The 13389-nt window shown below is 42.0% G+C and overlaps 1 protein-coding gene across 1 annotated transcript; it reads right to left on the reverse strand.

The window, feature by feature from the left end:
- Window positions 1-315: 315 nt before the first annotated feature.
- Window positions 316-4468, reverse strand: LOC147437665 (uncharacterized). Its single transcript, XM_086487159.1, has 9 exons — window positions 4211-4468; window positions 3756-3842; window positions 3382-3501; window positions 3006-3258; window positions 2811-2924; window positions 1441-2721; window positions 1142-1343; window positions 756-846; window positions 316-625 (listed from the first exon to the last, which is right to left on the reverse strand). The coding sequence occupies exons 1-9, from the start codon at window positions 4351-4353 to the stop codon at window positions 568-570; spliced, it is 2349 nt and encodes a 782-aa protein (XP_086343285.1). The 5' UTR covers window positions 4354-4468; the 3' UTR covers window positions 316-567.
- Between the last annotated feature and the right edge of the window lie 8921 nt (window positions 4469-13389).

Here is a 13389-nt window from a genome sequence, read left to right on the forward strand (position 1 = left end):
GTCATGCATTCTGCCTTGATCTCTCCAATGCTCGAAAACAATATAGGTTAGTATAATCTCACCTGCAAATTTTGAGATGTACCAAAGCTTTAAATTTGAGGTGAGAAAAAGTCGAATGCTCTGCGATGTTTATTTTCTTTACTAATCTATGAAAAGAAAGGAAAACTTTATCTATCACATAAGAGTTCTCAAGAAGGACAAAACTTTATAAGCCTTTCTTGATGTTCATAATAAGCCTGCAAGAGAGAAAAATTACTCTATGCTTTAACACAATTTTCAATTCAGTGGAGTTCAAATCTGCAGAACTTCGTCGAGTAATGCGTCAATAGAACATTTCTATCACAAAAAGTGCCAATTATGTACAGTTATACTTTTACAAGCAGGAGAGGCTTCTTCTCCATCCTAAGATCCTTCAGATGGAGAGTCCAAAAAGGGGTCTTGATGATCATTGCCCCAGTACTATCAGGGAAGACTGGCTAAGCTTTTCTATATGGCACATCCATAAGCTTTAATAGGCAGTCCAGGATCATCTGTCTTTTGAAGCAACCTTACTAACTAGCTAAGTAATCATTTTGCCTCAACAAGAGCTTTAGACACAGCTCTCATATCAGCATTTTTGTTAATCCTGCATACAGACATTCACTCATCAAGAACTGATAACTTCACTACTTCAACTATTTAACAGGATCATGGGTACTTTATGCAACTTCTCAAAACTCTTCTCATCATCAAGAGAACAAGCACTGGACATATACCGGTAGAGAGAATCTCCCGTAGAAGAAAGATTGACTGAAATCCACGCGGGGGCCAGCTCCACAAGCAGTTGCAATTGCTCCATTACTTCACCTGGCACCACAGAATAGGCTTAGATGCTATGATTTGGAAGTCAAAGTGAATCTTACACATTGATCAGTCTTCAACCTTATGGCTACAAAACATATATTCATCGGGTACAATGAGTAGGCATTTTAAGTCAAGAGAACATGTGTACGATTATCACATTTGAATGTGTGCACGCGCGTGCGACATTCGAGCATATATGAACTAATTACCTAGGATAAACTACATATATAGATGTCACGGCATCACCCTGAGAACAGCTACATCACAAACATCTGACAAGGAAAACCCATCTACATACCTTGATCTGTGATGTCAGGATGGGAAGAAAGAACCATCTTTGTCAAGTCTTTGCGTGTCAGCACAGTGCGGTTCCCAGATTGAAAGACGAGTCTGACATTGTTAAAAAGCTTCGGCAACCCTGCTATCATCTGTTGCCGCCTCCTTTTTTTGTCAATCCCAGATTGAATGTCCTCTAACTGCTTTCTCTCCTTAGCTTGCAGCTGTTTCAACCAAAACAGAACATTTAAGGACCTACCTCATCAGAAGGGACATTAAAAGTACAGCAATAGCTGCTTTTCATCCCTTGCAAAGACTTACATCATTAAGCAGTTCTTGAGGTAGGCATTTCAGGATCTCCACATCTGAAGCAGATAGTTTGTCAGCACCATCTAATGTAGTTAACTCGACAAAGTTTGCTGCACAGCTTCCATCTGCAAGAAGAGCATTCTCCGAGTTTTTTGCAAGGGTTAGGTCCTTGAAAATGCTGACTGGCTGGAGCTCAGTTAACTTTTCACAGCTAGATGAGTGCGACCTATCTTCGAGGCATAAATTCCCTGGCCCTTCTATTTTCTTCCCAATAGGCGAGTTGAATGGGAGAACTCTACTCACATTGCCGAGAACCCTAGTCGTTTTGCCAGTAGACTTCTTCATGAGAGACGGCAACTGACTGGCTGGGGTTTGGATGGGAGAACGGAATGCATCTGAGACGGCAAGTGGAGTTGCTAGCTCAGTAGAGTCCAGCCTAGCTGTGCCATGAGCAATAGTTAGCCTTCCACAGTTGGGTGTGTGCATCCCGTCCTCAAGCGATGGATACTCTGGTCGAATGGAAGGGGAGTTGAATGGAAGAACTCCACTCACATTGCCAATGGACTTCTTCATGAAAGACGGCAAGTCCTCAGCTGGCGATTTACTGGGAGAGAGGAATGCATCTGAGACAGCAAGGGGGGCTATTTGCTCTGTCCTTGCCTTGTCATGAGCACAGGTTCGCTTTACACGCTTGGGCGTTTGCAGCATTTCATCCTCATGAAGAGAAAACTCTGGTCCTCCTCTGTTTTTCCCAATTGGGGAAGTGAACTGGAGAACTTTTCTCACATTGCCAGTAGACTTCTTTGTGAGAGATGATGAGACAATGGCTGGCGTATTCATGGGAGAAAGGGATGCATCTGAGACAGCTAGTGGAGTTACTTCCTCAATAGGAGCTGCATCCTCTGCTGAGCCTAGCCTTGCCTTGTCAGAGGCAGTGTGCTTACATTTGATTATTGAAAAACGCTGTGTGATTTCCACACTATCAGAGAAAATTCCAGCATTTTCTATGGCTTTGCCACTATCACCCTCCACCACACCTGGCTGTCTTTTCGCTGAGAAATGTGGCTTGAAAAGAGGGGGTAAATGTGACATGGTGCCATGGAAAGGGGCTGGAGGAACTTGCTGATGATGACGAATCTCAGAAGGAGATCTTGGGTATTTCTTCAGTTGATTCAAGTTGAACCCAATGGGAAGTGGGGTATGGTCACATTCGTCAGCATCTAGAGTCTCGTCGCAATTACTTTGCAAAACCTTCTCCTTCTCATGTGATAACGTGTCGCCTTCGTCCACTTCCTGCACACAAAACCATCACGGACTCTGTAAAGCCATGTCCCAAATCAAAGACAGAAATCCAGACAAGAAGCAGACTCTTAAGTAATTACCTTGAGATCTTCCACATGAGCAGAAGATTGCTCAGGCAGCTCTTTGACACATTCATCGTTGCAAGCGGCTGCGACCCCCTCAAACATTGATGCTTGTGGCACATCTACATCAATCTACACAATTCCAATTGCTAATCAAAATCCAGTATATAAATAGTGTTGCAGTGAGAAGCAATGACTGACAGTGGTGGGTACCTCTTTATTCTTGCGAAAAAAATCAAGCAGCCGGCGGCGGAACTCTCGTCGCCTTATCACCATTTCTGTAGACTTCTGTGGAGACCTACACCTCTGCATAGAGGCAGACCCTTCTTTAGATATTGGATGTAAACTTACGCGCAGATCTCTGCGAGAACACTGGGACTCTGCATCCCAAGAAACATATTCCTCCACTTGCAGGGCATCTGGGAGAATATACTTTATCTGTGCAAGATGGCTCCGAAGAAATCGGCTGAAAAAGACAATACAAACCTTAGAAAGTTGAACAAGTACTAACATAGCAATGATAACATCTGCTCCAGGGACATAATGCTTAACTTTTTTGCATTCACAAGCAAAAGTTAAGAGCATGTACCGGTGTGTAGAACTTTCAATCGCCGCAGCTATAGTGGAGAATGTGCAAATTTGACGGCGAATGCGGAGTAGGCTTATGGAAGCTTCCATTGAATGATACAACTCTTCTAAGAGTAGTAACCTACGGGTAATACCAAAAACTTTCCGTTCAGAATTTAACGATGGGCACAAATGAAAATGTAATCAGAAACATAGCAAACTTTGAAAATTAGCACATTGATTCAGTTTGACAATATGCTTGAAAGAAGGGATGTGTATGCATCCATTCATTGGAACGAGCTTACTCTTAAGTAGTAGATATAAATTTGGCTTTTTCGTGCAAACGGAAAATTCATCAGGCATATACCGCATAATCGCTTTGGAAGGAGATCTTACTTTTTGGGAAGCTCTTTCTTGAGAGTATTTGTTTTGAGTTTGTTGTTATGAACAGGTGGCCATGTTTCCTGTGCACTCTGCTTTGTCCTGACAAGGTAAAACAGACCATTCGAGAGATGAGGAATACATGTAGAATCATCCTGGCAACATGTTACATACACAAATGCATTTGACTTATGAGCATGCCTGTTCTCACTCGCAGATATGTAGCAACACCCACTAAGGGAACCAGGACAATCATCATACTCTTTCACATGAAACTCATTTGATGGGTGCAGCAGTGCCCAAAAACGCAATGCATACGCACCCACAAAGTGCAAAGGAGAGACCCTCTTTCATGCGTAGCAGATCTCGCACGTTAGAATTTATCTAGAGCACGCACACACAGCGAACCGCCAGCACTATGTGGGTCACCATGTACGCAAAAGAAATTGAGTAGGAGAAGAGTAACCTACTCTGTAGGCAGCTGACGCATCTTGCTGTCGTTGGGTATGCTCTTCTGCTGCAGCTGAAGGCGCTTCTTCGTACTTCGAAAGTTTAAGGTCCCCTGCGCCTGCCTCTTCTGCTGAGGAAGCTCTTCTCTTGACCGGAGCTCCATTGCGTCCTAGCCACAGGAGTGTACGCGCAAAGAAAGATCGTCCGCTGCTTGTGTGAGAAGTGTCTGTGAGAGAGAGAGAGAGAGAGAGAGAGAGAGAGGGTTAATAGCCCGCGAAAACAGAATGGCGGGAAATCTCACCTGGAAAGTGTACCTGTGGGTCATCGCAAAATGCCCGCTGGTGCAATGGCCATGCACACACACAATGGACAAGCAAAAAGAGGGACCATATGAAATTCGCTCATTTTTGCCAACCTTGACCTGATTTTTGGTTTTTAGGCAATAATCCTCAAAGAAACAGAGGGACAGTGTTACCGTTTCCTCACGAACAATATGTCTTGAGTTCAAGACTTGTCAATAAGATCTATGAGGTCTCTTGGGATTGTTTCTACCACATTAAAAATTCTTGTTCTTCTTATCACCATGTAATGTGCCAATTTCGCATGGAATGGATGCGAGTTTCATATTTTGTACCTTCAACACTCTCTCTATGCTCCCCTTTCCACTCCACTTGTAAAGCTCGCTGCTATTCCATGCACACTTTGCTTTCAAATGGTTAGACAATGCCGACGGGCCTTTACAATTGCTAGGCGCACAATGGTCAGGGGTTTAGGTAGCAAACCAAGGCGGTTGCTTGCATAGACGTCTTTCGTGAATGAATGGTGAAAGGGACAATTGTCTTCAAACATCGAGTAGCCACTGGTAGGCTGAAGAGAGTGTGCATATGCGCTACAAAGGGGGCCGCAAATGGATGGGAGACAATTTTAGTTGGGTACAAGGAGGGGTTGGTGATTACTAGTTGATCACAACATTAAAACTTTGAGGCAGTTAAGTGCAGGAGCCATGGTTGTTATGGTACTAGTATGAGATGGGGTTGCTTCATTTCCTAGGTACTATTATTGAATTTAAGGGTAAACACGTTCACAAAACACTAACATATTATCTCGCATATTATGATGATAATTTAGATGTCTTGTATGTCTAGTTTTGCACCAATGTCTCCAAGGTGGCAAGTCACGTATGCTTTTACATCAGACATGGCATAAAAGCAATAAAATATGGAGGGTTGTTGATCAATTTCACTAGATATTGGCACGCAACTACATGTGTTTGAGAGCCTCTAATTCAGGGATGTTAAAGACAAAGGTTTTCTACATTGTTCCATCAAGATTTGCATGCTTACAAAGTGTGCTTGTAGTACGATGTAGCCAAAGGCTCATATTGTGACATCAAAACAAGTGTTCTGCAGATAGTTCTCTGAGCACAAACTTGTTTTAGGTACTTACAATTTCTTATGCGTTTGATCTTCAAAGTCCATGTGTGTCTACATTGATTAATCCAAGAGGCATCTTTACACCAAAGAAGACAAACACAATGCAAGTTTGTTAAAAAGACACAAACAATGGCTCATCAACACTACCAAGCCCAAGGTGTATCAACGAAAGTACCCCTCACGTAGAGAATGGAACAAATGTCAAGGCAAGTTCTAGCACAAAATGCATCCACAAACTTAAGGAGCTCAAAGAGGAGCTCTCATAAAATGATCGCATTGTTAAAGGGAGAAATTCTAACGGTCTATCAACCTAATCTTATCAAAACATGTCTTTCAAATCGAAGCATCAATTAAACACAAGGCTCATAAACAACTACACTTCTATGTGCTTTTTGGTTGGTCTAAGGAGTACAATGGTCATACATGGGGTCCTAGTTGCTTTCAATGTATCAAAGAATTGATTTTGATCTTCTTTTCGAACTCCATTGTGCAAGATATGTTGTAAGGCCGTAGCTAGGCTTCGCGGATAAATTACAACATCAAGCCTTGTATGCAATGCTTTCTTTGTGAGGAGGAATGGCTCATGTTGACATGGTCCATTTCAAGCACTACTTCAACCAAAATGAATCCTCATGAGCTACTGCCTTGTTCTCTTCTTTACTACATCCGATGAATGAGGCCCACCAGAAATGTCACAATGGCATATGACTCTTACTCATTATTCTAGTGCCACTGTTGGCTGCTTTTCATATATCTTAGAGCCTTGTTGCTTGTGGACTGTTGGAATTAGGGTTGCAAGGAAATGCACACATCTTGGAGAATACGAAGGAAGCTCAAGGCACACAACAAAGTGTGTATTACTTAGTGTGCAATGGAAAAGATAGATAGCCCTAGTATGATGGGCATATATACAATGCACGGGGGAAAAAACCTCCTAGTGAGGGAAAAAATGCCCCGGCGGTCCTAAGTGTGTTCACACACATGACTACCACATGTATATGGTAACAAAGTCCCCCCTGAAGTGATGTAGTGAACGAGAGCTGGCACATGAGTACAGGGAAGTGCCATGCCCTAAGGACATGATCACTCCACAAAGGGGAGTAAACCCAAAGCTTTGCGGAAAGCTTTGTATTTCTCACTAGACAATGCCTTTGTGAAAAGATCTGCAAGGTTGTCCTACGTTGGCACATAAGCCAAGCTCATCTCTCCTGTTGAGAGCCTCTCTCTGACATAGTTGTAATACACCTCGATGTGCTTTGTGTGAGCATGAAAAACTGGGTTCCTCGCAACTACCGATGCGCTCTGATTGTATGTGTAGATAGTGTTGGCACTATCCTGTCCAACACCCAAATTAGCCATAAGGCGTCTGAGCCATACACACTCAACCATAGCTGTGAAGACTGCCCTATACTCAGCCTCACAACTAGAAGTGTCCACATTACGTTGCTTCTTGCTCAATACATGAAATGTCAAGCATGAAACAAAAACCACTTGTGGACACTCGCGTGTCAAAGCAACCAACCCAATGTGAGTCCGAAAAAGCATGTAAGTATGGTGGCAATGATCCCCCCTTGAGATAAAACAAGCCAAGGTGTAGAGTGACACTCAAGTGGCGGAAAATCCTCTGGATAGCTTGCCAATGCTTAGACCTTGGGCTATGCATAAATGTGTTGACATGTGAGACTGCAAACTAAATATCCAGCCTCGTGTCGCATACATAAATGAGGCATCTTGTCATAATAACTATTATCCAATTCTCCTAAATGATTTTCTCGTGTTAAACTGATCATTTAATATGGGGAAGTACCAGGGGAGAAAAAGCTAGAATATTGGTTAAGTTGGCAGACCGGCCACAGTAGGGATGCAAAGGAGGGAAAATAGGGATTCAAAGGGGGGGGCATCTGCAAAAGAGCAATGTGCAACAATGGGCTCCAAAGACTTTAAGGTTCAGCCCATTAAGACTTCCAAAATGCTAAGGTTCCAAAATTCAAAGGTAAGTCCAAATGGTCAAGCTTAGTGGAATTGGATGCTTTGTGAGTGTACAAAAAATGCTTCGTGGTCCTAGATTGATGGGGGCGAGCCCTTTTAGTAGGGGATGAGAGAAAAACACACACACACACACTCATGCAAGCCCCTTTACACAAAGGGAATAAGGGACACATGTCAGCTCCCTAGCCCAGTTGCCCCCAAGGTGCACTTAAATCCTATTGGATGGCCATAGAGTTGGACCAATGAGAATTAGGCTAGAGTACTTTTAGTTTAATTCATTTAAAAACACTTGATAAAAGAACCAATAAGAATTAAGCTCTCTAGAAGACTATTGGACAGTCTCCCAAGGGATCCAATGAGCATTTAGCAACCCAATGGCTTGCCTGATTCCTATTGGGCCAGAAGACAAAGGGGTTCAATGAGAGTTTAGTTGCATTATTTAATTACCTAAAGCTCTCACAAAAGGGGAAAGGGGGACACATGTCACAAGGCTATCACTTATGCCTCTTAATTCCTATTGGTTAAGCTTGGAAAGGTCCAATGGGAAGCCAGCAGGAGGAATTAGCAAGAGGGGTCGACCAAGATGAGAGAGGGGGCTGATTTGTGAAGGCATTATTCCACACACACTCACACAAGCTCATGTGTGAAGCAAGAAGACTCTCTCTATCCCTCTCAAGCTTTAATGGAAAGCTTATCATCTACTCCGGGCAATTCCAATAACAACAAAGCTAAGGAGAAGGGAGTTTACAAAGGCAAAAACAAAGTCTCTCTTGAAGAGCTTGAGCGTTATCGCAAGGATAACCGTTGTTTCAGGTGCGGCAAGCAAGGGCATGTGTACCGCGCTTTTCCTCAAAAGAACACCCGTCATGAGCCTCCTAGATCTACCTTAGTCGAAATCCAAGAAGAGGAAGCTCACCACAAAGGATCTCCTCTATTGCCATGCTTGGGGAAAGGTAAGACAACATGATGCTTTTATTCTCTTTGACCCTGGTTCTACTCACAATTTCATATCCACACAGTTGGCCACCAAGCTAGGCATCCAAGCCTATGAGATGGAAGATGTCCTACCCGCAGATGGTGCTTTCAAGGGGCAAGAAGCTTTAGTTACTCCCTTAATCAGAAAATTGAGGCTCCATGTCCAAATCTATGTGGACAAAGAGGACTTCTTTATCTCTCCTCTCAAGCATGAGGATGTAATCCTATGGGCACCATGGTTTGATCTCATGGCTACCAATGTTAAATTCCCTGAAAGGAGAATCTACTTTAGGTTCAAGGAAAAAGATATGTACATAGATGCCAGAGAGATGGGTAACACCATACCCATTGCACATACGCAAGCTTTCAATAAATCAATAAAGAGCTCTATTTCTGTGTACATGATTTTTGTTAAAGATTATAATGCTTTAGCAAAAGAAAATGTAAACAATCACAAGGAATTAGAGTTATCCAATTTTCTCAAGGGATTTCAAGATGTCGTTATTGACGACATCCCTTGTGAATTACCTCCTAAACGAGGCAATGATGACCATGCAATTGAACTTCTTACAGGAAGTTCACCGCCTAATAAACCTCCTTATAGAGTTTCTCAAGCTCAACAAGAGGAGATTATGTGGCAAGTGCATGAGTTAGTTGAGAAGGGCATGGTTAGGCCTAGCTCATCTCCATTTTGCTCACCCGTGTTATTAGTGCAAAAGAAAGATGGCACATATCATATGTGTGTCGACTATAGAGCACTAAATAGGATCACTATCAAAAATAGGTTTCCCATTCCACGAAGACCTATTTGATAAGCTACAAGGATAGACCTACTTCAGTAGGATTGACCTAAAAAGTGGCTACCATCAAATAAGGATAGTTGATCAAGACATTGTAAAGATCGCATTTCGCACTACGTTTGGTCTTTACGAATACATTGTCATGCCTTTTGGATTGACCAATGCACCAGCCACACACAACCGCTTGATGGAGAAGCTATTCAAGCCTCACCGAACCTTTATTGGAGTGTTCTTTGATGATATTATCATCTACTCTAATTCACTAGATGAACATAAGCAACACCTCCAGGTAATATTTCAAGTTTTAGGAGAGAATAAACTTTATGTTAATCAAAGGAAAAGTGAGTTTTTTCTTACAAGAGATTCAATATTTAGGTCACATTATCTCTCAAGATGGCATCCAAATGGATCCATCAAAGTTAGAGGTAATAAAAGGATGGCCTAACCCAAGGAATCTTCTTTAACTAAGAAGCTTTATGGGTATGTGTGCATACTATAGACGCTTCATGTAAAAGTTCTCACAAATTGTGGGACCATTACATGACCTAACAAAGAAAAACATTAGGTATACATGGTCTACCAAGGAGAACAATGCTTTCAAAAAGCTTAAAGAAAAGATTATCTCTCAACCTGTGCTTACACTTCCGAATCTCTCAAAGCCATTTGAGGTCCAATGTGACGCTTGTGGTGATTGCCTTGGAGCTGTTTTGCTCCAAGAAAGGCACGCCATAGCCTATGAAAGCCGAAGGCTCAACCTTGTTGAGCAATCTCTAGGCATATATGAAAAGGAACTTCTCGCAGTTCTACATGCTTTAGACTCATGTAAGCACTATTTATTGGGGACTCCTTTCATTTTGTGGACGGATCACCAAAGTTTTAAGTACTTTAGACGCAGACCAAGCTCTCCGACAAACAAATGAGGTGGGCAAATTTTCTTTCACAATTTCATTTTCATATTGCTCAAAGTTGTTGGCAAGCATAATCAAGTAGCCGATGCACTCTCAAGACGGCCGAGAGTGAATGCGGTTTCCATAGCAACTCACAATGATCTATCTTCTATGATAGATGAGTATGCTATTGATCCCGATTTTAGAGATGTCATTTCAGCCCTTGCACTAGGGAAGAAAGAGGAACTATTTATTTTACAAGATGGTTATCTTCGCTATGGCAATAGACTATCCGCCGTTACCAACTCACTATGTGAGAAAGTAATGTATGAATCTCATTCTCCTCCTTATGCGGGGCATAGAGGGATTCAATCTACCTTAAAAGGGATTGAAACATATTTCTATTGGCCTACCATGAAAGCAAACATATAAGAGTATGTTTCTAAATGTGTGGTATGCCAAAAGACAAAGTTTGATAGAGGGAAGCAACCTAGATTGCTTCAACCTTTTCCAATCCCTAACTCACCATGGGAGAGCATATCCATGGATTTTATCTTTGGATTGCCTAAGTCTATCCATGGGAATACGGGAATATGGACAATAGTAGATAGGTTCAATAAACAAGCTCATTTTATACCTGTCAAAAAGACTATCAAAGCCCATCAAATGGCAACCCTCTTCATATCACAAATCTTCAAGTACCATGGCTTGCTAATGTCCATAGTGTCGGATAGAGATCCTAGAATGAATAATAATTTCTGGAAGGGTCTCTTTGAGAATTTAGGGACAAGGATAAACTTCCCTTCGGCCTATCACCCGCAAACGGATAGCCAAAGTGAAATAGCTAACCTAACAATTCTTGATCTACTAAAAGCCTATGTAACGGAAGTAGATCAAAGGTCCCAATGGGAGAAGTACTTACCCTTAGTGGAGTATGCTTACAATAACACCGTACATACTTCCACGGGAAAAGCACCTTTCGAGGTAATTGAGGGAAGATCAAAAAGTCCCCTGCTACTTACGGTACATGGGAAGATCTTCATTGCAGATGAGTATAGCCAAGACCTACAAGAATCTTTCCAAAAGATTAAGGATGCTATCTCTATCTCATAGCAAAGGCAAAAGCCTGCCGCTAATAAGCACATAAGAGCCCAAGCCTTTAAAGAAAATGATTGGATCTTAGTTAAATATCCCAAGGCTCGATTAAGGCACACGACGGGCAAGAATCCTATTGGACACCAAAAGTACTATGCTAAGTTAGCAAAAAGGTACTATGGTCCCTTCCAGATTCTTAGACCAATCAATGACATGGCCTATTAACTCAAATTGCCCAACCATTGGCTCATACACAATGCTTTTCATGTGAGCCTACTAAAGCCTTACAAAGGAGAGCCACCTCAAGAACCAACTATTGAAGACCCACTGGAGATCAAGGACCAAGAAGAGGTGTTGTAGCCCGAGTCCATTCTTCGACATGAAGACAAGGTATTAAGAGGCGGTAAGATTATCCGACGGTACCTTATTAAGTTTAAAAATTATCCTTTTGAAGATGCTAGATGAATGCAAGGCATACAATTAAAGGATAGCCTAAACCTTGTCAATGCTTACAATGCTTCCCTAGAGTAAGCAAATGTACAAATGTTTAAAATGAACAAAGATTTTGTCTTATAAGACTCTCTTTTTTTTTATTGTGCACAAATGAGAAGTAGTATCCATGCTTAGAATCAAGTTTGCGGAGACGACATCTCCCAAACACCGAGTAGACCTTGTCACTCTACTATGGAAGATTGATAGGACTAATGTGCAGACATGCTTGTAGCAGCTTAGGCTCTCAAGCGCCAAATGGATTAGTCATCCGTTTTGGAATGATGTCGTAGGGTAAGATAGGGATCCTCGACCCACTAGAAAAAGGACTAATGAATAGGCTTTATCTTCTCTACCCCATAGTCGAGGACAACTATGATTTCAAGAGAGAGGTAATATCATAATAACTAATATCTAATTCTCCTAAATTATTTTCTAATGTTAAACTGATCATTTGATATGGGGAAGTACCAGGGGAGAAAAAGCTAGAATATTGGTTAAGCTGGCAGACCGGCCACAGTAGGGATCCAAAGGAGGAAAAATAGGGATCCAAATGGGGGGCCATCTGCAAAAGAGCAATGTGCAACAATGGGCTCCACAGACCTTAAGGTTCAGCCCATTAAGACTTCCAAAATGCTAAGGTTCCAAAATTCAAAGGTAAGTCCAAATGGTCGAGCTTAGTGGAATTGGACGCTTTGTGAGTGTACAAAAAAGTCTTCAAGTGGTCCTAGATTGATGGGGCAAGCCCTTTTAGTAGGGGATGAGAGAAAAACACACACACACACATACTCATGCAAGCCCTTTACACAAAGGAAATAAGGGACATATGTCAGCTCCCTAGCCCAGTTGCCCCCAAGGTGCACTTAAATCCTATTGGATGGCCATAGAGGTGGACCAATGAGAATTAGGCTAGAGTACTTTTAGTTTAATTCATTTAAAAACACTTGTTAAAAGAATCTATAAGAATTAATCTCTCTAGAAGACTATTGGATAGTCTCCCAAGGGGTCTAATGAGCATTCAGCAGCCCAATGGCTTGCCTGATTCCTATTGGCTAGAAGACAAAGGGGTCCAATGAGAGTTTAGTTGCATTATTTAATTACCTAAAGCTCTCACAAAAGGGGAAAGGGGGACACATGTCACAAGGCTATCACTTATGCCTCTTAATTCCTATTGGCTAAGCTTGGAAAGGTCCAATGGGAAGCCAGCAGGAGGAATTAGCAAGAGGGGTCGACCAAGATGAGAGAGGGGGCTGATTTGTGAAGGCATTATTCCACACACACTCACACAAGCTCATGTGTGAATCAAGAAGACTCTCTCTCTCCCTCTCAAGCTTTAATGGAAAGCTTATCATCTACTCCAAGCTTGGAGAAGGGAGGCCTACACCAACAACTCTTGGCTTTGTGATGCAAATCGAACCAAGAGCCAAGCTTCAATGCAGGCTCATCTCCTCTACCATGCTAATTATTAAGCTATGCTATGCTAATATGAGTGATTATGTAAGGAGATATACATCTTTCTCGTAAGACTACT

Source organism: Adiantum capillus-veneris, chromosome 17, assembly GCF_014529385.1.
Source record: "Adiantum capillus-veneris isolate H3 chromosome 17, ASM1452938v2, whole genome shotgun sequence".
NCBI classification, from domain to species: domain Eukaryota; kingdom Viridiplantae; phylum Streptophyta; class Polypodiopsida; order Polypodiales; family Pteridaceae; genus Adiantum; species Adiantum capillus-veneris.

Excerpts from the sequence above, each read along its gene's own strand:
- LOC147437665 (XM_086487159.1), bottom strand. The coding sequence starts at position 4,353 with ATGGAGCTCCGGTCAAGAGAAGAGCTTCCTCAGCAGAAGAGGCAGGCG. Across the intron at positions 1,344-1,440 it reads CTCAAGAACTGCTTAATGAT|CTGCAAGCTAAGGAGAGAAA; the intron begins GTAAGTCTTTGC and ends TGGTTGAAACAG. Across the intron at positions 847-1,141 it reads TCCTGACATCACAGATCAAG|GTGAAGTAATGGAGCAATTG; the intron begins GTATGTAGATGG and ends CTGTGGTGCCAG.